Here is a 27,480-nt window from a genome sequence, read left to right as displayed (position 1 = left end):
AGATAAAATTATCTACAGAACCGAAACAGACACAGAGACATAGAAACCAAACTATGGTTACCAGAGGGGAAAGGGTGTGGGAAGAAATAAATTGGGAGTTCAAGATTTGCAGATACTATGTATAGAATAAACAGCAAGTTTATACTGTATAGCATAGGAAAATATATTTAATATCTTATAGTAACATGTTTAAAAAGAATATGAAAATGAATACAGGTATGTTTCCATATAACTGATGTGTTTTGCTGTACACAAGAAAATGATGCAACATTATAAACTGACTAGACTTCAATGAAAATATTTTTAAATAGACCAAAAACGAAAAAAAAGAAAAAGGATTTTATCAAACCAAAAGAATAAAGTACTGATTCAGGCTACAACATGGATGAACCTTGAAACTTTATGCTAAAATAAGCCAGACACAACAGGGCAAATAGTGCCCTTTTAGGTGAAATGTATCTAAGCGTTTATTGTACTAATCCTGTAAATTTTCCAGAGGTTTGAAGCCTATCAAAATCAAAATAAAATGTATTTTTCATTAAAAACATAAAACGATTCCTCACAGGAAGGCTTTAATTATTAAATGAAGAAATGTATGTAAAGCTCCTGGAACAACCCTTTGCAAGTCCACAGACAGTCATTGCTTTCACTGCCACTAAGAGGGTGGTGCCAGCGCTGATGAGAGCTGCCTCCACTCGCTCCCCTGCAGACAGGACTGAGGGCCTGGGCTCTGACAGGCAGGGTGACCATGAACCTGGGTCAGTCACAACCACACCCCAGACTCTACACTACCCAAATTTCTTATACAAACTTCTACATGTAACATAAACACGCTACAGGGATGTATCTTACAACACAGGGAATATAGCCAATGTTTTACAATAACACTAAATGGAGCATAACATTAAAAATTGTGCATCTATTCTACACCTGAAACATATCATATTGTAAATCAGCTATAACTTTATAAAAAATTAAAAAATAATTTAAAAATATTATCACTTTAATATTCAATTCAGTTTTTATGTAACTACTAAACAGCTTAGAATATATAAGAGCATTTGTGTGATAAGTTTGTTTACATATTTATTTACGTTCAGCCTCCTGCTAAAAGAGAAACTAAACAATTTTTTAAACACAGCTTAACAACTATAACAACAAAAAGACAAAAGTGAGAGTGAAGAGAAAATGGAGATTCAATACTTAAATGAAACCAGGGGGAGGTAAAATCATAAAAATGGATGCCATGAAGTCAGGGTAAGTGTTAAAGGCCGACTAGAAATTCAGCTGTAAGATTCTAGGCAGCTAAAGCAAAAAGAAAAAGATGATGGGGCGGGTGGTAGTGTTACGGAAACGAAAGGCCAGTCAAGAAACAAGCACCACTCGGAGGGTTGGAGTACTCAGATGTATTACACCGGCGGGCTCAGAGGGGCTTCTGCTCCAAAGCTCTGAGCACCTCCAAGACGTGCACATGAGGTTTTATAGGGTAAATTACAAGCTTGGGGTATTAGGCCAATAGGCATGGAACAGCTTTAGCAGCATTATCATCACAAAAGTGGAGGCAGGGAGGAAGCAAACCAACATTCCAAAGCCAGATATGTATCTTTGAAAATCCAGCTGGCTAGCAAAAACACATAAACAGCAAACCAACACAAATTAACCTAGATTTACAAGTTAGTCTAGCAGAACTCAGATCAGTATTCCAATACTTAGACTTGTTAGCCCAGCCCAGCCTCTCCTTCACATTCCTAGACTTATGAGTTATCTTGTCAGACCAGCCCGGTTTTTCCTTCACAGTAGAGCTCAGTGATAGAGAGTGTGCTTAGCATGCACGGGGTCCTGGGTTCAAGCCCCAGGGCCTCCACTAACAGATAAATACACCTAAGTACCTACCCCCCCAAAAGAGCCCCAAAGAAAAGAAAAAGAGAAATTTCTTTCCTAAAAATACCTGATATTAAATTTAGATTAAATACTTAAAAAAATATATATAAAAAGGTGAGTGACACAAGCGATAATGGCCGTGAGATAAATCTGCGGTGGCTGCTGGCAGTTCCAATGTCCCACGTGGGAAAATCTGAAACATCCTTCTCACCACTCAGAGTCATCCTCAGCCCAGCCTACCTCAACCCCTGTTAAATGCAGGAGCAAAGGCAGGGCCCTGCCTTTGCTCTCTCTGTGTCATCACAGTGAGACAGGATGGAAGGGGGCAGAGCACAGCCATTCAAGGAAGGCCACAACAATTAACAACAAAATGGTGAAGGATTCAACCCCCAATAGGTTTTGAGGCTCAGGATAAAGAGATTTAACTTCTAGCAGATCTTGAGCTTCATTATACACGCATTGTAATAGTAACATGGTGAATAACATGCCCCCAGGCACAATGGCAGTCCCAAGGCTAGCCACAAAAGGTCACAGGGTGGGAAATGTCCAGCTCCCTGGGAATCCCAGCCCATTGCCCTTAGGCTGGTCCTCCTACTTATTAGCATATGAAACCACCAAGCCAATCAAAACCAGCAACACAGTGCCACCTCGCTGTCACCCCTCTCTCTCCCTCTTCCGAGAAGGCCCACTCACTGTGGTGTGTGTACCTACTTTTAATCTGAGCATCCAACCCCCACACCTCGTGGCGTTTCTCTTGCCTTTCAATGTATCTCTCTGAATACACCTACCTTTACTCAACACTGGCTTGCTCTTGAATTCTTTCCTGCACGAAGCCAAGGACCAACATCTGGCGGGGCACACCCCAGGGGCTCAACAAAAGCCTGGGACACAGCCCTTCCCATGCCCCACGTTTTTTTCTTCTATCAACAGGACTGGGTTGTCAAGGGAGCTCTGAGGCTCTAGCTAAGGGACAGAAGCAGCCCCCTGGGCTCGAAATGGCGGGCAGCCCCTCTCCCAGCAGGGGCCCTGGTTTCTGCCTGCTTCTCTGTGGTTCCCTGTTATGCTGACTCCTCAGTGAGAGAGCGTTCTCCCTAGGCCTGTCCCCACAAAACCCTTCTCTCCAAAATGCAAGCACATCATGTCACAGTCCTCTTGTTCCACCAGGAAATGTTCAGCCCACTTTTTCCTTCCTCAGTAAAGAACCTAACTGTCTTCCCTCCCATCCCAACAATTCTTTCTTTGTGAGATCTCTGTACTCCCCACACACCATCCTGAATGCAGGCACCTTGCTGGCTGGGACCAAGATGTTTCACTCACACAGCCTGCGTCCTTTCACTTTCCCCTTTCTACCTTAGAAAGCCTTTCCTGTGTCTCCCACCTCTCTGATTCTGAACTTCAAAAAATGCTGAGGTTAGAGTCAGTATGTGCATACATCCCAGGTTTTGGCTAGGTTTCCTTCGCAAGATCTTCATTAATGAGGTGCATCAAGAAGTTTAAAGAGGCTATTCTTACATCTGAGCGGAGGAGACTGCATAAGGTTTAAATGGCTTTGAAGGGTGTTAACCAGGGACAGAGAGGTCGCAGGTCCTAGTCAACAGTGTCATGAGGTAAAATGTTCTTCAAAGGCTCAGAGTGGCTTCTGAACACAGAGTCGGCAGGGCAGAGGTGCCAGACAGTGAGTGGGGTGAGTGACACTGGGTACGCTCCCCCAGCTAGGGAAGAATTGGTTTTTATTTTCTAGTTTTCCAAACAATTTCTTACTATCTTTTTCTCTTGTTGTCACATACCATTTCCTACGAATTAAGAAAATCAGTGTCAGTCTTTTGGGCCACTTGGGAGAAGCTACCCGATGCCATTCACAGTGCTGGGTTATGACAGCCACACCAGTCTAGGTTGAAAGGCCAGTGGGTGTATTTCCAACATAATGACGGGCATGCAGCAATCTCCTCAGCTTCAATTACCTCATCTCAAAGGTGGGGACAATAAAACAACTGAGTAAATTGCGTGATGATTATGGCCGACATCTCTTTACTAGGTAAGTGCCCATGACAGCTGCCACTTAATGGGGAATGAGTATTATCAATGAGGCCCCGTCTATCCGGTCACACGCGATCTGTCTTCCTGCCTTGGTGCAGGAGCGGAGATTGTTTAGCTGAGATGAACGCCCCCAGAGCAGCCCCGACGGGAATGCTCCAAGCTCTGCACGGCGAGACCTGTTCCTTTCCTTCTCAAAGCTGATCACAGTTTGCCGTCATCTGTTTTTATGCTTATCCCTTTTGTAACTAACTCTCCTCTGGAGTTGTTGGTCAAGCATCACAGAGCCAGGTGTGTCTTGTTGCCTACTGGATATTCTGGGCTAGGAGACAGCCGACCCCACGTCTGGCTCTGGTGCTGAATGGAGAGGGTAGAAAGCCCAGGGGCCCATGCTGAACCGAGGACCCTGCACCCAAAATTATGGTCTGACTTTGGGCAAATTTCACAGTCTTCTTTACCCTGAGATTCCTCATCTGCCCATGAAAATAACTGCCCATGGCACACACACTTCCAAAGATTAAAGGAAATCACCAAATTCACAACCTATCTAAGGGGCTACTAGTGCATCCTCAACAGACACATGCTGCCTTTACAGCTCTGACACACGCTAAGTGGGGCGGACGGACACAGTGACCACTGCTAAGTGCCAGTGAGTTAAGTGCTTCATGTGTGTTATAATACTGTTTACAACTTACAACAAGCAAAGGAAGAAATGAATCTTATCATGCCCATTTCACAGATTCACCAAAAGTTTAATGGAGGTTACACTCTAGTTCAAGGCCCTTTGGTGAGGAAATGGCGATTTAAACCTGGATCTGAGCCCAGGCCTGGGCTACGTCTCTCTCCAATCCACCTGACCACTTGCCTATGAAATCCACCTGTCCAATATACAAGTTTGCACAGGCCAGCTCTTAAATGCAATGTGTTCCACTGTTTATCAATGTTGGTTAATTACCATAAACTGCTCTCAGAAACTGCTACAGAAAAGATTGGTGGACCCACATGCCTGCCCACAAAGAAGAGGAATTCTGCCTTACCTTCTCCTTTAATTTGCAGAACCACTTCCCCACATCACCAAATTCAAATGTATGCTCCATCCGTGTTTATGTTTGCACACGGCATATTAAAGTAGAATATACTTGCAGTAATTCCATCTCAGTTCCTTTCCAAGTTTCCAGATTATCCATAATCAGTGTGTGAACGAAAATACTACAATGTGAATGAAAATACTGCAACCATGTCAGTAAAGAAAGAATGCTGAAACCAAGTGATCAGCGGCTGCTGCCACCCCCCAGCGAGGACAGGCCAGCAGCCCAGCCTCTGCAGCCACTCACAATGGTGCCCTCTGAGGGGATTCAGAATAAGAAAGAACCGGATACTGGCCCTAGATACCTAGGTGCTTGTCAAAGGAATGAACTCAGTGAGCCCAAATGTTTGCTTCCTCCTATAAATAGAAAAGCACTAAATTCTTGAACTTGAGATATCTGGTTTTCTTTAGATAACAAGCAATCTTTTATTGTTCCAACTACCTGGTCTTTGTTGTAAAGCTCCTATATATCCTAGCTCCTCCCCTACCTCTTTGGAAAAGTCCCTCAGAGCAATCTGAGAGGCTGTCATCCCGGCTAGAGTCCTCCCGCCAAATAAAACTTCACTCTTAACTTTTAGGCTGCACATTTATTTCAGTCGACACAACTTACAACAAACCCAGGAAGTAGTGAATATTATGCCCATTTTACTGATTCACCAACAGGCTAAGTGAGGTTACATTCTAGTCCAAGTTCCCATGGTGTGGAAATGGTGATTTAAACCTGAAGCTGGGGTGCCCATGCATGTGCTCCTTCTCTCTCCCATCTACCTGATCACTTGTCTGCGAAATCCACCTGTCCAATACACAAGTTTGTAGCCGGCCAGCTCTTAAATGCAATGTGTGCCACCATTTGTCAATGCTGGTTAATTACCATAAACTGCTCTCAGAAACCGTTACAGAAAAAACAGGTGGACCCAATTCCCTGCCCACAAAGAAGAGGAATTCTGCCTTGCCTTCTCCTGTAATGTGCAGAAACCCTTCCCTACACCACTAAATTCAAACGCATGCCTCATCCGTGTTTATGTTTGCACAGGACTTATTAAAGCACATGGTGCCTGCAATAATTCCATCTCGATTCCTTTCCAAATATACAGATTAGCCCAAATCCACTGCTCAGGTGGAAGCCACCAATACTGCCCACATGGACTCATGAGTCTCCCAGTGGCCCCCCAGCCGCTCTTCCCTAATTGAGACAATTGGCATTCTGTCACTCCCGTGCTTTTAAGACTCTTTTCAAACCCACTGTTCTTAGAAGAAACTCTTAGTTCTTCACCTGGTGAAGGTCTTTACCATGAAACTATCAGCTCAGGGAGGGTAGGACCCGCCCTCTCCCCTCAGCCCCACCCTCTGGCACAGTGCCAGCTCTGGAGGACCTGCTGAGCCACACCAGCATGTATTCTAACCCTGGTCTTGAGTTACTAGCAAACTACTTCACTTATCCATACAAATCCAAGGTAGATTAGAAAGATTTTAGATATTTAGCTAGACTTTTGATTTGAGGATTTTGCACTAGCAACCTGCAAGTACAAGTTCTAATAGTTCTGTCTTCTTAAAACCACATCCAGATTTAAGTAGTATCTGTGGAATGCCTTCGGAATAAAAGGAATTGTACTTTCACAGACTTTATGTTTTATAATATGAACAACCTGGACAGGGCCACAAATGGAACCGCCTAACAAGTGACAGAAGACGGGTTAGAGACATAAAGCAACAGGTCACAAGGACGGTAAGAGCAAATTTGTTTCTCCAAACCTCTGCTAAAATCCTGAAAGAACCGAAAATTCTGAATTTTGAAAGTAAAATACTATCATATAAAGAAATAAAATAATCCTCTTCATCAGGGTTTCAAGATCTGACTCCAGAATTTTTAGCATGCCATACAGAATACTAGCACAGAAACATCAGATGGACTAGCCGTGAGTAAGTTCTAGGAAAACGGCAGTAATTCCTCCACTTGTAAGAGGACACACACTCACTTGTCGAAGGTGATTGTAAACCACATTCTGGAGAAATTCAGAAGGTTCAGGCTCCGCTTCCAGATGGTGAGGACACGGAAGGACGGCTTGGATGCACGCTTCTAACTGAGTCACCAGCATTCTAACACTGCAGGGGGAAAAGGAGGCCCTCAGTGAAGAGCAGAGGTGTTCCTGTCTTGTCTCGCAAGCCGTGCCTCGGGGACTCAGTGCCCTGTAGCAGTCCGGCCCTAGGCGAGGACGCACAGCGTGGCCCACCCAAGCAGGAGGGGCACTGTGCTTGAGAAAACCCACCCCTGGTGCGGGCAAGAGGGACTGGTGGGGTTGAGTGAACCTATAAATGCCGATAGAAATACACCTGCATTCATTCAAGTGATACAACCAACAGTAGCAGGCTATCTAACAAAATTTCAATTGTCAGTGGAAATTATACCATTCCTTTCTGCTTGTCCCCTGCACTCTGAGACAGGCTTAGGCTCTCTCACACCTGCAGCTCTGATGCAATAGTTGTGAAGTCATTTTACTTTGCTGCGATAGTCCTCACTCCCCGTGTCACTGTGTCTGTCCTCTCTTAACACAGTCGGATGTCTTCCTGGATCTCTCCCTGAACTCCTTGCTCCTGCTCCTCAGATCCTGAGATAAAGGGCAAGTGAAGACACATGACCAGAAAAGGCATTGTGGACTTGACCAAAGTCCTCAGTGACCCCTAGATGAGTGCTGCCCACCCCTGAACTTCAGTTTTCAAGGTTCTGCCCAGGGTGACATTCAGCCAGGAGAGTGGCCCAGGACAATAAAAAGCTGTGTGGCTTGGGTGCGGGGACACGTGCAGGAGCTGTCTCCGGAGCAGGGCCCCTCCCCACCTCTGCTCCCCTCTCTCCCTAGGCCCCGCTGCCAAGCCCCCAAGCTCCCTGATCTTCTACATTTCTCTTCTACTCCACTCCAAACACTTTTCCTCTTCTTTTTTTCCCTAATTATCCCCAGCTGGAGTGATTTTTCAATCACAGTATCTGAAAAAATTTCCTGCAGCCAAAAAAGAGGTATCCAGAGGTAAATGCCCATATGCAGTTTCCTGAATAGAGCACCAGGCTGTGGCGACCCTCACCAACACTCCTGGGGGCATTAGACATGTTGTGGGGTCAAACACCCTCAACAAGAGTTTGCTTAGACCCCAAGGCCCTCACAGCATCCCTGCTCACAAAAATGTAGTCAGCCCACTTATCGGTTATTAAGAAGCAAAAATACGAAATTGCTTATATTTCTTACTAAAATTATTTATGAGATGGAAAAAGAAATTGTAATAAAAAAGAAGAAATCTGACTCCATGTTAGATCTGTTCCTTTGGCTTTAACTCTGTGCCCTGTTTTCTAGGCTCAGACTTGCTAGCTCTGCACCTTTTGTGAAAGAAAGTTGCATTTAGCCTGAAATATACAGGAGAGCCTATTCTCCGGGCTCTGATCTTTAAGGATGTTAGCTCTTCTGCACTTATGTAGAGAGTTTCAAGTTGCAAAATAGAGAATAACCTTTGTTTTTTTGGAGGTTTTACAAGGGCACCATGATTTGACCCACATGGACAGCTGCAAGAATAAAGGATACCAAGGACAAACAATTTGTACAACAAGAAGTTTGCAGCAACCAACCACACCCCCTCCCCTTTTCAGTATAAAAGGAGCCTGAATTCTGACTTGGGGAATAGGGTTCTCCAGGACATCAGTCTGACATCTTCTGGGTCTGCCAGCTTTTCAAATAAAGTCACTATTCCTTGCCCCAACACCTCATCTCCCAATTTATTGCCCTGTCATGTGGCAAGCAGAATGAGTTTGGACTCGATAACAAAATACATTGGAGGTAGTATGTCTCCACTGCTTCCTCATTTCCAATATGTAGCATGCACATCATTTATGATCTAGTGCAAATAATTCATCAAAGACAACAATAACAAGAAACTCATCTAGCTATCAACACTGAAGCCATAACCTATTAATTTTACATGCCGTTTAACAACAAAGCCAAAAACCCTAATATTGAGACTTGATTCCATTGAAATAAAATTATTTCTAGTCCTTCAAAACTTTCTTTCTTTTCTATTTTCTTTTGTTTTGCTTATTTAAAGGAAAATAAAAATCAAATCATTTTGTTTCACGTATTTTGATTATACCTACATATTTTAAATACTACAAAGAGATTTAAATTGCAACAAAAAATTCATATATTAGTATAAATATATATACAATCAATGGGGATTAGGAAAAGAATGGACATTTACTAAAAATCCACTGCACATCCAGTCTTCTACAAGCATATCCTGGAATATAAGCTCTATGATCTACGGGTCCCCCACCCCCATTCTCATTGCCAACTCCCTTAGTAATCAACTACCAAGGCACCAGCATAGAACCACGCGATCTGAATTTTAGGTATAAATGAGGGAATTAACTCATTCAATTCTAAAACAAAAACCCTAAATAAATACTGAACTTATTTACAGATAAAGAAAATTGGACCCAAAAAAGTAAACTTTCTTCCTCAAGGTCACAAAGCTAGTAACTGGTAATGGCAAGATTTCAACTCGTCTGCCTGATTCTAGAAACTGAGGTGGAAATCCCATTCCACTTGTGATGGTCCAGCAGCACAAACTATCACCCTATCTTTGTTCAGATCTAGCCTTAGACAGCCTGAGACAGCACCCCATTCCTATGGAACTCGAGGACAAACGATAACAATAAAGATTTTATATCCAGTAGTTTTCTTAGGTCACATTTACATAAAGTGTCAGCAGGTCAGCAGAAAAACTCTGGGAAATGTGAGAGGGTCCAGAACTTTTTGCTGATAAGAAACTCAATCTATGAGGAAAGAGTGACCTTCCCATGAGAGGCCACATGGACATAAACTAAAGGCAGCTGAGCAATGAAAATTAGCAAGACCCTGGAACTCAAGCAAGAAGGATACCTGCCATCCCGCACCCAGTTGCCTCTTCATCCACGTGGACACGATGGCAGAAGACCCAGGTTCTTCTCCAAGTTACACCATCATGAATTCTCACCCATAAAAAGTAATGCCTCTATGCTGTCTTAAATCCTTTCCAACTCAAATATGATGACACCGATGTCTCAGCAGAATCTCTATGTCTCCACTTCCTCTCTTCTAATAGGAGATTAATTCTATGGCCACAGAGAAATCCAATAAAAAGCCATGCATGAAGCCAGGAGAAAGTATGCTTAAGAGACTTTGCTCTCACGCTCAGTGAATGAAAACTCAGAAAAAGTGGTCCTTCTCCAACAGCAAGTGGGAGGTAGCCTGATATGTGTGTGTGTGTGTGTGTGTGTGTGTGTAAATAAAATACAGTCAAGTCTGGGATGTGAACATATATTTTTATGTCACTGTCATTTCAAGGGGATGAGCCAACCTTTAAAGTAATTTGAATCTAGTGTTCTGAGAGAGCCTCAGGCTCTTTTGGTGGAGGAGGGGAAAGTAAAGGAGGAAAGAGTTAAATGAAGCAAAGGAGTAAGAATACTGCTAGGGAAATGCAAAACATTAATTTTGTTCCTCGTTGCATCACATAAAAATTAGGAACTGGCTTTTCCCCGATGTCTTGTCGAGTACTGAGTTGCAGAAGCGACAGCGTATTTCTCACTGAGCTTGTGACTGTATGTGGCATCTTATAGACACAAATCATTTACCCTGAACAAACACTCTAGCAGCAGGCTGTAATTCTGTTTTGAGAGACAAAAAAACAGGAGTTTAAAGAGGGTATATAACTTGACAAAAGTCAGAGGACCAGTAAAAAAGAGAGGATGAATTCAAACTGAGATCTGAATGCAGAGTGTGATCTTCCCACTCACAGGACTGGAAAATCCTTAACACAAATGTTCCCCAGCTTTCCTGCAGTGTTCCTGGCACCAAGCATTTCCCATGGCGATGGTCTCCAGTTCTCACAGACACAGCACACTGTGCAGCCAGTGAACTCCATCGGACCTTGATCATCTACCTGCCATGCCCACCAGGCTTCATCATACAGTCAGGAAAGCTGGCTTTCAAGTGCATGCAAAGCCACCCCTGGTCTAACCTGGGTTCTTCTGGGGCTTCTTCAGTCTAAAGGCAGCCATGAAACTGCTCACAATTTGTACGTGAGCCACACTACCTCTCTCCATCTGTCTCCCTACCTACACTACTTAGCTATGAGCATTTTGATAATCTTGGAAACAAGTTTTCCAAAACAGAATAGAAAGGATTCTGGAATAAGTACTTAATACTCACAATTTTAAATGAAAAGTTACAAAGTGAGTATTTACAAACCGAATCTGCCTTTCTAGGTGTCAGTTTTAAGCAGTTAGAAATTACAATAACAAACAATTCTCACTTACAAAATTAACAAAAACAAAAAACAATTATCTGGAATACACTAAAAAATTATGCCCATGTTCTAAATGAAGAAAACTACAGGAGTGTACTGAAGGGTAAAGAAAGAGGTGTAAATGTAGAAACATCAACATATTGCATGCAGGAAAGCTGTTTTGTAAAGACATACGTCATCCTGAAAATAATACAAAACTTAATAAAAAATCCCATGAAAACTCTTATCTGATTTTTTTTAACTTGAGCAAAATATTTTTGAATTCTTCAGTAATAATAAAGTGATATTACTGGCCAAGAAAATTTGGAATTGAAGAAAAGAATCAAAAACAAATCACAGTGTCAAATATTAAATAAATTTTTACAATATGGAAGATATGGTGCTGGAATAAGAAAGGAAGATTGACAGAAATGAACCATGAGCTCAAAAAGAGACTCTAGTGTACATAAGTATTTTGTACAGGTGGGATTTCAAGTCAAAGAGATAAATATGAATTGAATAATTGTCCTGGGACAATCAGAGAATCACCTGGAAATAATAAATTCTATTCCTGTCATAATGACCACAAGAAAAATTACAGATAGTGATGTAAATATTAAAAAGTAATAATAACAGTAAATACAACACATTGCTCATATTAACTCAACTTACCCTCACTATAACAAGTACTATTATCATCTCCATCTTAGAGATTAAAAAACCTACAGAAGACATTTATTCCATTATAAGAAAGTATTTCTAAGAATAATGCCAAAGATAAAACTCATAAGGAAGACATTTACTATCTTAAGAATATTTTGGGCCAGAACCAAAATAAAAAAACCAATGAACAAAATGAAAGGCAAGAAATGACAAGAAAAAGCTCTGTGACACTTGTTGATGAAGACAAGAAGTTAATGTTCATAACATACAAAGAGCTGTCACAAAGCAACAAGAAGCTCCCTCACTTAACTGTGTGCAAAGAACAAAAGGGATCATTCATTTTTAAAAAGTTAAACGGCTAATTAGTGAAAAATGCTCAATACCTCACTGGTCATCAAATGCAAACTAAAACATTGTAAAAGCACTTCTGCTCATCATATAAGCAAATATTTGTTAAAGGTATTCTAGCTAGTGTCCATCTGTGGGAGAAAATACTGTGAGTGAACTTTTTGGAGGACGACATGTCAATGGATATGTAAAGTATAAAAAAGTGCGTACACACTGACTCAACTTCACTTCTAGGAATCTTTTCCTTTAGAAAAAAAGAAATCAGCTCAAAAAGATGTACTCATCAGGGCATTTACACAGCACTGTTTACAATGGTGGGAATTAAAGCTGAAGTGAAATCATATCCAGTGATAGAGAATTGGTTACATAAGTTATTCTACATCTTTTCATTCCCCAATGGAGAAGGAATTTTTAGAGTCACTTCAAAGGAGCCTGTGATGAATGAAAATGTCACATCCAGGGACTAAATTTCCAGAAGTCTTAACTAAAGGAATACTCATACAAGATCACAGGAATGTCTATACAAGAAGGATGCCAGTCAAACATCATTTCTGACAGTGGAAAATGGAGAAAACCTGTGTCCACCATCAAGACAATGATGCGGTAAATCACAGTGAGCTGCGGGCCCTGAAGGAGCCAGTGTTTCGGCGTGGTCCAAGGCCTTGTCCACAGCACTCTCCCACCAAAGGTATCCTTTATAAGAGACCACACCTGCACATCAGGAAACCCCTCCACTCTATCTGAAAGGACCGGGTGAGTCTGTAGTGGGAGGACGTATATGTTACAACCCTGAGTGAATAAAGCGAGCTGCAGAAAAACATACAGTATGGTCTCATTTTCCAATAAAGCATATATACACACATATATATATAGATTTCTCATATACGTGTGTGTGTCTGTGTGTGTGTGTATATATATATATATATGTCATAGGCAAAATGGTCATGAAATATATACACCACATTGTCAACAGCTTTTACTCTCAGGAAATAAGGGGAAGGGAGTAGGGGCCTTTCTGTACCACCGTTGTTGTCTTTTCAGTATTTCAGTTAAGTACACTTGGAATTTAAAAGTTTATTTAAGTCCGAATAAAATGGACGATGCCTCCACAAGACAGAATGCTATACTGGTCATTAAATATCATGCCAGGGGAGATAGAATATTGTAGAAAAACATGTAATAAGCTGAATGGAAAATGGAGGTCTCCACACAGTAAACAGGCACAGAGTGCTCGCTGGTTTTTATGACAGAGGTGATACACACTGATGAAAAGAAAAGAAAATAGATGTTAAAGTCTTAATTATTATCTCTGAGTAGTGGGACCAGGATAGCCTCTTTTGCCACTTTTATCAGACTTATTATATTATTTACACATTATTTTTCATCTGAAAAAAGCATTTTTAGATGTGTAGTACAGCACATTGGAGAATAGTACACGTGTACTTACAGAAACAAATAACTAGGACACACCGCAGCAGTGTCACACAATGTAGAACGGGCGATCCTGATTAACACCGCGCAGTTACATAAGGACCCACAAAGTGAGAGCACCTGCTGTAACAAGGCGTGGCCCCCTTCTATTTGTCAGTTGTGTCTTCAGGGCCGAGGCAGTTCTGAGCACGGCCAGTGTCAGTGCTGGTGTCTGGATGGATGCCACTGGAGGTGAGGGCGCCTGCAAACAGACAGGAAGAACAGAAAGCATCTTCTGCCTTTTCTGTCTTGTTTCCTTTTTACTTTAAAAGAGAGGCACAAATAAGGTAAGCTGTGAATCTTCTCTACAGAAATTTCAGTAATGAAACCGTTTTTAAATCCTTCACAGCTTATAATGTGCCTATAACTGTCTTTTCAACAAAGCATCATATTTATTAAATGTTAATTAACTCAGTTAATTAACTTCCTGTTGAAACCTTCTATTAAAGAACATGAAATGCACGACGTAAAAGCACCACGCCTGCGGTGACCAGTTCAGCTGTATTGACGGCAGTGCAGTCAGGCCCCACCATCCCGTGGCTGTGAGCTCCTGATGCTGGTAAGAGAGCATGCTGCCGCCTCAGATGGAGAGAAACTGTGAAAGCGTTTTCTGAAGTCAACAGCACTGACAAAACATGACTGAAAAGTCCCAGTCTCCTATGAGGCTGTCATTTTCTGTTTCTGGACAACACCCGTCAATGAGCAGAACCACCCCATTCCCGAGACATGGGACTCACGTGGGAAGCAGTTTTGGAGAAATTTCCAGGTATAGAATGTAACCAACTACACGTAGAACTGTTACAAAAGAAACGATGCAATACTCTGATTTTGGAAGTCACTCAAAATATTCTCCTAAGCCTTAGTAGCTGGAAAGGCTGGGCCTCTCCTAAGCCACTTATTTATTTCACAGCCAGTGAGCATCTCCCACAAACCCTGTTTCCCTGTGTCTGCTAGGAGCCTCAGGCACACTGTTGCTGTCGATCTTATAAGTCACAGGGCAGACGCGTGTGTCTCACGCCTGCAACCCTCACACAGGCTCGCCTCCTAGCCTCACTGTCTGAACTTAGCCCCATTTTCTCTCCTGTTTATTTGGTATGTGTTCTTCTGTAAGCTGCCTGAAATGCTTCTTGGAACAAGTCAGAAGAATGAGTGGGTAGAGAAATGGACAGATGGACAGGTGAGAGGTGGGCAGACAGACGGAGAGACTGCAAGAATAGGGGAACAAAGAAAGTTTCCCATGCAAAACCTTCTTCCAGTCAGGGAGGAAAACCACCGCGGAGAAGTGTAAATAGGCAGGTGGCTTAGGATTGTTTCCTACATTCCATGAAATATAACACCAAGAGATGAGAGGGTGGAACTATAAATATTAAAAGAAAAAATCATGCATGCTTGAAAAAATAATCTACAGTATGTACTTTCTAAAGAATAGATTCAAATCAGCAAGGCCCAATAACACAATCCTTGGGTATTTACAGAAGTGAAAATCCCATCTACAAACCACAAGGCATCCCTTTGGAGCACTGAGAGTCTACAAGGGGCGGTCATAAAGCCGTCACCGCAAAAGCTATGCTATCCTGGACTTACGAGGAACAAGCAGCTGTGCTCGGGCTGCCCATGCGTGTCATTTACACCCCTCAGCACCTCTACGGGGGAGGGATGGCTAGAGAATCCCGTCTCTGCAGGAGAGAAAACAAGTCCAGGAGAGGCTCAGCCGACCTACCAGTTCTCCATCTCACAGGACTGGTCATTCCAGAGCAGGACTCAAACTCGGACCCACGATTATAACCACAGGACTACCGTGCTTTATGTGTTTTTCTGTGTATAATACATTTGTTTCTGGCATTAAAGGATATTTAATAAATAATCGGTTGTCTTGTCTATCTCATTAGCTCACAATCAATCTTTATACTGTTGAATTGTACTCTTTTTCCCTGGAGAAAGGAACGGAAAAAGCAGGGATCAGAATGAGTTGGTGCTCCATTCTTTATCTGGTACCTCATCTCATCCAAGTCCCCATCCAGGGTGAAGAAGCAAATATTCTCTTCATCTTTTAAAGAGAGGGCTCCACTGATGGTGACTTAACTCCAAAACCAAGGCTGGGGGAAGGTCACATGCATCAACCTCAGCATTATCACCTGTAAGAAGGCGAACAGAGCTCACGGGAGAGCTCAGGGGGTGAGCCTGATTTAATTTCAATCGATAAAAGATTACCACACTCTAATAATACTAACATGCAAAGGATTTGCTCTTTCTTGACACCTAGCAAGTTTCCACAACCCACATGTAACATTCTCATCAACCAGTGAAAGGAAGAGTCTACAGACAAGAAAAATCAATGCCACAGGCAGGCTGAAGCCCAAGCTGGAGTTTAAGAAGAGAAGGGGCATAGTTAAGAAGTGGGGAAATGCTGGGGAAAAAAATCATCACAAGGACTCTCAAGCATCATCCAACAATCATATAATCATTCATTCAAGAGAGAGTTACTGAGGTCCTATTTTGTGCAAGATAGTACAGAGGCTGAAGAAAGAGCGCAGAGACTATGGTGGCAGCAAGGGGCGGGGCTAAAATACACTTCTGATCCCAGAGCCTTACACACTTGTCCACAGTATAAAGGCAAAAAAAAAAAAAAAAACCCAAAAACTAAAATAATACTCTGTAAACCCAAAGCATTTTTGAAAAGAACTAAGGTAGACCTAAATACATGGATAGGCACACCACGCATATTCCTGTGTCAGAAGGCAATGCTCTTGGGATGGCAGTGCTCCCCAGAGTGATCCTTGCGTTCAAAGTGGTCTCAATCACAATCCCAGCGGGCTCCTCTGCAGAAACTGACTAGCTGCTGCTACAAATCATATGGGAATTCGAGGGTCTCAGTAACCAAAGGGATCTTGAAAAAGTAGAACAACGTGGGAGGACTCGTAATTCTCAATTTCAAAACTTACACCTGTATCTCCAGGTGAGGAGATTACAGGCCATTTTTAACTTATTTACTGTGTTTATCCTTATTTTGTAAATTCTCTACAATGAATGTAACTGTTACAATAAGAAAAATAAAAAAGGAAGGTATATTTTAAAACATGCACACCGACTCATTCAGTGGGAAAAAAATTAACTATAAAGAGGTAAACAAATATCTAGTGAAAAAGGACTACTTAAAAACAAGAGTGCATTTACATGTTTCATAATCTGAAAACTGGAAAGCACAAACACATCAAGTTTCTAGGGAGCCTGGTGCAACATATTAATAGTTATTTTCAAAAATTCTAATTGAAAAATGAAAACCCAAGAAAGGGAAAATTGTGATTGACAGCCAACTTCAAACACATGGAGAGCAAAGGCCTAGAAATCCCAGGCTTGTAGCTCTGCTACTACCTCAGTAGGAGAGTAAATTCCTCACTGAGGGGACAGTGGGATTCCATGCATAAGACAGGATACACAGTACAAACTGCACTATATACGGTGTGATTTTCTTAGAAGAATTCTAAATGTAGAACATTGCTGAAAACTATAAAAACACTGAAAGACAGTTTAAAACACACACCCATATATATTATATATAAATGTATGAAGTCTGCTCCCATGTTGCATAGAAATACAAAGTTACATTTGTTCATTTATATGCACTGATTACTTTATCCCAGGTAGAATATTTCAACTAAAACAAATAATCAATAATACACCCCTCTTGTCAAATCTTGTTGATAAGTTAGTCTGCTATGTAAACATAATGTGTCGAAGATAGATCTATAATTAGTGAAAAATACCTTTGTATGGTTTCTCGAACTCTTCTCAAAATTCCAAGCTTAATTTTAAAATAGATCTGAGCAGTATTTTTATAATATTTTTCCCTTGTGAATTGAACAACACAGTCTGTTGTCAATATTCTGTCCTTTCAATGATTCACAAGCACCGTATCCTAACAATACTGCTGGACAGCAAAGCACTATCCAGAAAGTGTGACCAAACAAATGAAACACAAGGAAGACAATGGCCATATTATGGAGGGCTTATAATCTATGTCAACACTGGGGTTTTTATTTGGTTGGTTAGAAAAATAAAATCAATTAAGCACTTTCTTCTTTGAGCATTCTGTAACTCATGACTCTGTTTTAAGTGTCATGAGCAGGAAAGACTTAAGCATGACTTGATTTGGTCAATTAGCAACAGCAATCACTGCAGAGTGAGTAATAAAAAAGTTAACTGATAGCAATGCTTCTGCCTACATGAGACCTAAAATAAGCCTACACTGAGCTCTTCAAGGAAAATGAGAAGATGAGGTCCCCAATGAGAAAAAAACTAACAAGAAATCAAAGAAGGAAAGATTTTCATTAACGATTCCAGGAAGGAGGGGAGCATGGTGGTGAAGAGCACAGATGCTGGGGACAAACAAGAGGGTCTGAAATCCCACAGGGCCACTGGGTAGCTCTGACACTGATATTCAGGGAAATTTTCTGCATCTCAGTATCCTCATCCATAGTCTCAGGAAAACAACAGCATCCATCTCCTAGAACGGCCCTAAGAATTCAGTTATTTTATATATAAAAGTTTAAATAAAATACCTCATACCTTAACTATGACCACAAAAGCACAAGGAACAAAGAAAACAGAGATAAACTGGAGTTCATCAAAATTTAAAACTTTGCTTCAAAGGACAGCATCTGGAAAGTGAAAAAACAACACACAGGAAAAAATTTTTTCAAATCACTTATCTGATAAGGAATTTGTATTTCCAAGATAAAAAAAGCTCCAACAACTCAACAATAAAAAGGCAACTCAATTAAAAAATGAATAAAGGATCTGAAAAGATATTTTTAAAGGAAAGTGTAAAAATGGCCAATAAGCACAATGAAAAGATGTTCAATGTCATTAGCTGTAAAGGAAACCCAGTCAAAACTACTAGGAGAAACTGCTTCACCCTCACTACAATAGGTTATAATCAAAAAAGAATAACAAGCACTAATGAGGACACAGAGGAAGCGGAGCTCACAGCACTTGCTGGTGAGGATGTAACATAGTGTGGCCACTTTGGAAAACAGCCTGGCAGGTCCTCAGAGAGTTGAACATTTGGTTTCTGAATGACCCAACAATTCTGCTTCCTGGGGACACACGTAAGAGAACTGAAAGCAAATGTCCATAAAAAAACTCCTACAAGAATGTTTATGGCACGAGTATTCATCACAGCCAAAAAGCAGAAACAACCCAAATGCCTATCATGTAATGAATGGGTAAACAGAGGGACCCAGGCATACAGTGGAATATTATTCAGCAATAGCAAAGCAAGGAGTCCTGAGACAGGCCACAACGTGGACAAACGTGTACAAACGTGGACAAACATTGAAAACGTTACTCAGAGTGAAAGAATTCAGTCACAATAGATGGTTCCATTTACATGAAGTGACTCGATTTACATGAAATCTGCAGCACAGGCAAATCCACAGAGAGAGAAGAGTGGATGCCTGGGGCTGGGGGAGGATGGGGAAGGTAGGAATGGCTGCTAATGGATACAGGGCTTTCTATTGCGGGGATGAAAATGTTCTAAGATTGACTGGGATGCACAATTCTTGGCATAGAGTAAAAACCACAGTACATTTTAATCGGTGACTTGTATTAAAACTGTTAAGAACAAAAGCACCTTGGGCCAGTACCTTCCCATAGTAAATGTAAATTGCTAACTTTTATTACAGGAAGAAGAAACTGCCCTCAACATGAAAGCAGGAGATCAGCAAATGTGAGTTAACTGAAATTGGACAAGAGCATTTCACTTGAAACAGTTGCTGAGTGTTCACGAAATATTCAGGTATGACAAGGGAAATCAGCTTGACATCATGAAGAAGCATTCTGCTTCAAACGCAGATCAAGGATTTGGCAAGTCCAGCTGCTACAAATGACCAGAAAAGAAACCTGGTTCTTAAAACAAGAACCAGAGCCAACAATGAGAATGTGGTGAGGAAAGCAGGCGGCCGAAAATCTGGAACACTTTGCTACAAATAATTACTCCACTGAAAATTCATAAATAAAATGAAAGTGGTGCAATGCTGTGCTGGCATCACGTGAATGGGCTTCCTCCGGTGCTCGACAGTTCTGTAACCCCGAATGAGAGAATCAGGAGAATCAGCATGGCTCCTGGGAGTCCCCAAGGGACTGCCCACCAGCACGCGGACCACCATCACATCTGCCAGGGTTGAACTGCAGAGAAGAGACCAACTTCTGAAAGGCACAGGAAATGTTGACAAGGGAAGAAAAGGCTGCGGTCAGTCCTGGGACAGAGGCCCTGTGAGCAGAGGCCAGAAGGCTGCAATTGAACTGGAGTGGCCCTGGTGCATGAAGGGACCACGGGGGAGCAGATCTCAATTCTCTTCTCTCTCTCCCTTGGGTAGGAGAGGTAAAGCCTGCATTCTTCTCACCTGGAACTGTGGGTTCTGGCTGGCAGAATTCTTACCGACAAGGAATGAGTTACTCATGACCCTGTGTAAAAAGTTAACAGATCGAGAGGGAGTAGGGAGCCAACTCCATGAGCCTATCAAATGCTCCCATATTTATTGTGTATAATCAAAGGAAAAAGTCATTAACAGCTGTGTGATAGTAAGCAGGAACTTGGGGAAAGATGGGATGAGACAGAGATTGTAGAATCCACAATAAGTACAAAGGCTTAATGTATCTTTAGGGAAGTCATGGGTGAGGGGAACAAGATACATTCTTTAGATATGTGAAGTACAAAGCAGACCACCAGACCAGCCAGGTCCTTGTTTTGGGGATAATAGACTATCTAACAGCACACAATCCCAGCGTTTATAGCTGAGGGCCTGAGTCATTGCTTTGAAATGAGCAGAGTGTTATCTAAAACCTCAACTATGCAAGCAAAGCATTGTCTCTGCTTTTTTAGGCCAGGAGACAGGAGTGAGGATGCACAGGCCCCTGCTTGCAAAGCAGTTATTAAGCACAGTTTTTTCTTCTTAAAGTTGACAGGTGGCTGGGGTCTGTTATAATTTTTTAAACCAGTCATGGGCTCCCACATGGAACCATTACAGAGAACACCCTCGGATGACAAATCCTGGCTCTCGGTATTTTCCTGCCAGCTTCAGCCACTCTAGCAGGATCTAGAAACCTTCCTGAAGAAAAATCCCACAGAACCACTCACACTTTTAACTCCTGATGCTTGAAACTTAATTTTAGCTCTACACAACTTAACGTAGAAAAATTTCAGAAATAAAAGATATTATATTCTTTTTATATCTCATCATAGGACTGATTTTTCTGAATGCTCTAAGCTGCTTCTTCTTGGTAAAGCACCTAAATCTGCAGGTGTATTCAGTACTATCCACTGGGCAAATGTAGCTAGTTTGGGCTCGCTGAATTCTATTTGTGAAATACCAATACACCTAATTGATTTCATTTTTCATCAATTTCAGATGGGAGGAGAGGGAGTGTCACTCTGTTCCTGAGCCCACCCTCAGCTCTTTTCTCATCAGCAACTCAGGCCTCCTGAAAACAAAACAAAGCATTTGTTTCCCTACTTCTACACTTTCCACAAACCCAACAGGAAACATCAGCCTGGAGAAAGAATTCAACACAAATGTTCAAACAATAATCTACAAACCTGAAGCAACTCCATCTCTGAGTCATGATACACAATGACATGAGAGTGTGTCAGGCACAAAGCATGTGTGAGCCTGACCACCTGATTTCTATTCTTCAAAGGAAGGAAGGTTTTCATATTTTTTATTACCACTCTTTGTCATTGTTTCTGAGTAAGCCAAAAAATAGTTTAAAAAATAATTAAGCACTGCAATAACAGATTTTTGTTGTATCAATTACAGAAGGCATTCAGAGGGTATAGGAAAATCCACCTGTGTAAAAAAAGCAAAATTTCTTCCCCTGTGAAGAGCACGTATACAAAATGCAATAGAGAATTCAAATTCTTGTGCAGAGGAGGACAAGCCAAAAACCAAAGCAAAGTCATTACTATGAGTCAATTAAAAATTCACTGGACAAACATGCTCAATGCATTCAATGAATTTTAAAGGCATACTGCAAACCATTCACTTAATGATCTGCAGGCTAGAGGAAGAATTTCCCTCTTTAACAGACAACAGTAATCAATAGTGTGCCCCACCAAACAAGGACCAAATAACAATCAGGTTTTTAACAGTTCTGATAAATCAGCATGTTCTAAAGATCAAAATCCAGAAATTTTAAACATTCATTCACATCACAATGAAACAAGCACTTAAAACAAACAAACAAACAAACAAACCCAAAGAAACTAAGGACATAGATCATGTACATAGATCAATGAAAATTTCTTATACGCTGGAAGAAAGAACAGGCTATAGCCTTTTACTTGAAAATTAGCACTACTTTTAAAGATAACTGCTAAAACACATTTAATCATTCATGTTGCCTTGAAAACTCTGAGGCACTTGTTTCTTATCAGAAAAGCAATTCTGAGTAATAGTATGTTACAATTCAGTGCCAGTTTGCTTTAGAAGAAAAGAGAAAAGAAAAGCTACTGTTTCTCATATCCTGCACAAATTGTGAAGTGCCTCCCTGCCTCTTTCTCCTCCCATTTTCTAAGCTCATGTTCCCCAACCATTCTGAATCAAGTATGAGAACCTCGTATTCCCAACAATATGCCGAATGACAAAAGAATATCAGTTTATTTGTGTAAATATATGCCTACACCTTAAACTGGAGGAGAAATGTATCAGAAGACTATATGGAACTTATTTCTACCTTCCTGAAATCACACACACACATTCACTCAGACACAGACACAGACACATACACACTGAATTACTGGGCACTTCACAAGCTTAGGTCTTCCAACTTCTAGAAGATAACTTTGTAGTTAGTTTAAAATACAAAATGGTCAGCTTTTGAAAGCCTTGATCATCTGCTAAACCATCCAAATATCAACGAGACCCAATTAGCCTTCTCTGTAGAATGTAATTTCCCATGATGGCAAAACAGACCCTAAGAAGTACTGGATCCAAGACTCGTGTTTATCACTAGATATAATCATTTATAAGCGCATTAACAGATTCAGAAAGGTATGTCCCAACAACATTTATTCTTATTGAAATAGCTTACGTGTTCAATTGTCTATACAGAGATTAGGTCCCATGATGGTGTTTAAGAGCTATTTTGTGTATTGCAATGTTTATTTTTAAGTGCAGACAAGGAGGGTGTGTATTAGTTGTAGAGCACCTGCTTAGCATGCACAATGTGCTGGCTTCAATCCCCTGTACATCCATAAAAATAAATAAAAATAAGTGCTTATTTATATATAAGAATAAAGTTATAAAAAAATAAATGCAGATTAATAACCACTGCAATCTAGAAGCCACAAGTATAATAAAAAAAATCAAGTGTTTCTATCAAATACTGACTATATGCCAAAAACAGGGACAACCACAAATCACACCTGACCACCATCACGTGTGATTCTCCGAAACCCTACAAAGTAGACAGGGATGAGAAACCCGACACTGCGGATCAGGAGATGGAGCTCGGAGGAGCTGGGGACACTGAACGTCCTGCTCCCTGTGACACCACGTCAGCCCAGGACAAGCGCTGACAGAGCTGCACTGAGGGGACACTGAGATGCATGGAAACTTGGGGCACTGGGGAGTCCCAGAAAACACTCAAAACTGTTCAGTGAATAACCAGCTCAAATATATTACATTGTGCCACATCCTTTAAACAGGGAACAAGACTGAGACCTTTTTGATGCCTCTGTGTCCTTTCTGCCATCATCAATTATTTGCCCTCTCAGCGTGGCCAGTGATGAACTAGACCCCAAATGAAGTGCACTCAGATTGCAGAGCTTTTAAAGCTGCTTTATGAAGCTTGTAAGACTCTGTCTATGCCTCACACAGGTAGTCAGCCATCACTTCTCACCAGTGTGGATGGACAACCTGAAATCACTCCTTCCTGCTTTTTAAAATCCCTTTATCTAATCCATACTTTTCAACAGCAAAGAAGTAGCTTAACCACAAACAGTGGACAGCTTTTCAACAAATGGCCTCGAAGAATCCATCGGACTACCTGGAAGCCCTTTTCATCTATTAAACCCACTTCCAGGTACTTCATCATTTTCTGATTTGTAGAGTTTGCCTCTGACTGTCTGGCCTACTCAGAGAGCTCCCGGCCTCACGTGCAGGGCTGGGAGAGGATGCTGCTCTCGGTAGAAATCAGTGAGGAAGGGGGACATTCTCCAGCCAGGTCTGCATGGATAGAAGTGCCACAACGTGGTCAGAAATTATACCATCAGCATCCCTGGGCTCCAATGGACTGGTCTCACATTAACCAAACTGATGCAAGAAAACCATACGTTTAACTTATTAATGTAACTGGAGATATGAAACTACGTACCAGACTGAAATATCAGAGTTCAACCAGCAGTACATATTCTCCTCAACCACCCAATCAGGCAGTTGGTCATATGGCAAGCATGGACCGAAGCAATGCAGGGAGGGATTCTAGATTAACTCAATGTTATACGAAAAGACATGCTGCCTGGAAAACAACGTTAATCACGGTGCACTCTCCTGGACAGTGGCTGAGACACAACTGTGAGCACCTGTGTAACTCTCCTTTCCCTGTCTTTTCTGGGGTAACTGATGTACAGAGTTACAGAGACCCAGGCATGCAGATACCTCTAAACACTCACAGCCCATATCTGGGAGCCTGGAAACCAGACAGCTAGAGTTTAAATCCCAGCTCTGCCACTTACTAGCTCTGTGACCTTGGCCAAATTACTTACCCTCTGTGTGCCTCAATTTCCACACTGTAAAACTGGGATAACAATCAAACCTTCTTTACTCGCTTATTGTGAAGATTGAAGGATTCATTTTTATAAAACTCTCAGAAAATAATGTAGCATATTTTTGGTACTCAACAAATGTTAACTTAATATTAAAGTGATTTACAAGTCTTCCTTCTAATCATCGTCAGTGTTTCCCGGCTAGACTAAGTCCCAAAGGAAATCCTTATTTCTCCTTTTATAAACTCTTAGGGAGCACCCTTCTCTTCCATCCCACCACCTGTTTAAACTGCAGGAGGGGATGCCTCCTCCCCACTCCTCTGGGCCACGGAGAGTGCTTCTCCCTTCACACCCCGATCACTGGCCCACAGCTAGCCCTTGTCACACTAACAGAGTGAGCTGTGAATCCTGGAGACAAGCAGGGCATGTGAAAACCTTCTTTTCTCTCCTTTGTTGGCCACCCTCAGGAAGCACCCGGGATGCTCAGCTCCATGGCAGGACAGCCCTATGCATGATGGGGCGGATCCTTTCAAGGGAAGGCTCACTGTGACCCAGAGCTACCTGGGACAGGGTGAGTCTCTAGTTCTGGGACACAATACCATGACACCCATTTTCCCACAGCCCTGAAGTTCATGGAGAACATGGCTTCCTCAGTAATAAAGGAGATGTTAATCGCCTGCCTGCTTTTCTGTGTCATCTCTCAGTTGGCTGCTGGAGAAAACATGTGTATAAGTATTGGGTCCCCTTAAGCCCTAACGTATACTAATTAACAAAAAATTCTGTGGCTTAACGTTGGTTCAGGGTGACTGTGTAAAGGTCGTGACTCTGCTGATGGTAAATTGTGAGTACAGGAACTATGGAACCTCTTCAAATGTCTTTCGTCATAAAACCAGCTTTCTTATTTTGCTATTTCTTAGAAATTGCCAAAGACTGTAAAATGATGGCTTCATAGAAAACAGGAGCTAAAGTTTATGAGCCCTCTTGAGATACCCACTGTGCTAAACACATTATATAATTTCTAATTCTCACAATTCTACAAAGCAGACATGAGCATCCCCATCACACAGACGAGGGAAAAACTCAGAACGAACTAACCTGGGTTCACGTGGCTCAGTGGCAGCGCGTTCATGCAAACCCAAGTAAAAAGCTACACCACTTCCTATATATACCAAATCACCTCCCACTAATTAACACACAGCGGCCGGTTCAATACTCAGAGACCTCAGTACACTTTTCAGCTTTAAGGTGCTCCAGAGGCCGCTTCTAGCTGTTTAATAAAATCCTGGCTCACTGGTTTCTAACACTGGAAGAAGTCCGATTTTGCCATTGTTTGCACAGCAAGTCTGAAATGTTCACAGTGAGATGAGAGAATAAAAGTAAGATCTAAGTAGAATAATTTTTCCAGGTAGACAGACACAATGGACATTATGCTATCCTGAAGCATTAAGCAAACAAAATCAAAATAAAATAATGGTGTTTAAGCCTTCTTTTACAAACAGGAAAATTAAGACTGTAAGAAGGCACAACAGCGCCACCTATGGCTAAAAAGCATTTCCAGGTTGCCAGGAAAGATGCAACACAAAAATTGCCTGTAGGATCAGAAACGAGAATCAAATAAACTCAAAATGGATTAAAGACTTCAACATAAGATAAGATACAATAAACCTCATAGAAGAAGCATAGGCCAAATATTACCTCACATACATCTCAAAAATGTTCTCCTAGGGCAATCTACCCAAGCAATAGAAATAAAAGCAAGAATAAATGAATGGGACCTAATTAATTTTACAGGCTTTGCACAGCAAAGGAAACCATAAGTAAAACAAAATGACAACCTACAGAATGGGAAAAAAATGTTTGCAAAAGATGAAATTGACAAAGGCTTGATCTCCAGAATATACAAGCAGCTCATATGACTTAGAAAAAAACAACAACCCAATCCAAAAATGGGCAGAAGACCTAAACAAGCAATTCTCCAATGAAGACATATGAATGATCAATAAGCATAGGAAAAAAATGCTCAGTATAAGTAATTATCAGAGAAATGCAAATCAAAACTACAATGAGGTATCACCTCACACCTGTCAGAATGGGCATCAATCAAAAGTCCACAAATGACAAATGCTGGGGGGGGCTGTGGAGAAAAGGGTACCTTCCTACACTGTGGTGGGAATGCAGTTTGGTGCAGCCACTGTGGAAAAGAGTATTGAGACTCCTGAAAAGACTAGGATTAGACCTCCTATGACCCAGGAAACCCACTCCTGGGCATATATCCAGAGGGAATCTTACCTCAAAATGACACCTGCACCCCAATATTCATAGCGGCACTATTTACAATAACCAAGACATGGAAACAGTCTAAATATCCATTGACAGATGACTGGATAAAGAAGAGGTGGTATATTTATACAATGGAATACTATTCAGCCATAAAAATGACAACATAACACTATTTGCAGCAACATGGATGACCTGGAGTATGTCATTCTAAGTGAAGCAAGCCAGAAAAAGAAAGAAAAATATCATATGAGATCACTTATATGTGGAATCTAAAAAAGAAGAGAAAGGGACAAATGAACATAAATACAAAACAGAAACAGAGTCATAGACATAGAATACAAACTTGTGGTTGCCAGGGAGGAAGGGGGTGGGAAGGGACCGACGGGGAGTTTGAAATTTGTAGATACTGACAGGTATATATAGAATAGATAAACAAGATTATACTGTATAGCACAGGAAAATATATACAAGATCTTGTGGTAGCTCACAGTGAAGAACAATGTGACATGTAAAACTGAAATATTGTGCTCTACACTGGAAATAGATACAACATTGTAAACTGACTATAACTCAATAAAATAAAATTTAAAAAAGAAAGAAAGAAGAATCAGATAACTGAAAGCTTATCTAGCACATACTGAATTCTGCT

General features: G+C 41.3%; 1 protein-coding gene across 17 annotated transcripts in view; it reads right to left on the bottom strand.

The window, feature by feature from the left end:
- Positions 1-27,480, bottom strand: part of LOC123615342 (uncharacterized) — a 156,319-nt gene that overhangs the window by 66,717 nt on the left and 62,122 nt on the right. For 13 of the 17 annotated variants that reach the window (XM_074378272.1, XM_074378264.1, XM_074378266.1 and 10 more), the window contains one exon: positions 6,979-7,105. The exons of 1 other annotated variant lie outside the window; for it this stretch is intronic. In XM_074378272.1, coding sequence (XP_074234373.1) covers positions 6,979-7,105 — 127 coding nt within the window. Of the gene's footprint in view, positions 1-6,978; positions 7,106-13,305; positions 13,989-27,480 lie in introns of those variants that run through there. 3 more of the 17 variants (XM_074378281.1, XM_074378280.1, XM_074378279.1) reach the window with 3 other exon arrangements.

This window comes from Camelus bactrianus, chromosome 14, assembly GCF_048773025.1.
Source record: "Camelus bactrianus isolate YW-2024 breed Bactrian camel chromosome 14, ASM4877302v1, whole genome shotgun sequence".
Lineage (NCBI taxonomy): Eukaryota > Metazoa > Chordata > Mammalia > Artiodactyla > Camelidae > Camelus > Camelus bactrianus.
Note: the sequence above shows the minus strand (reverse complement) of the source record. Positions and strands in the feature narration are given on the sequence as shown.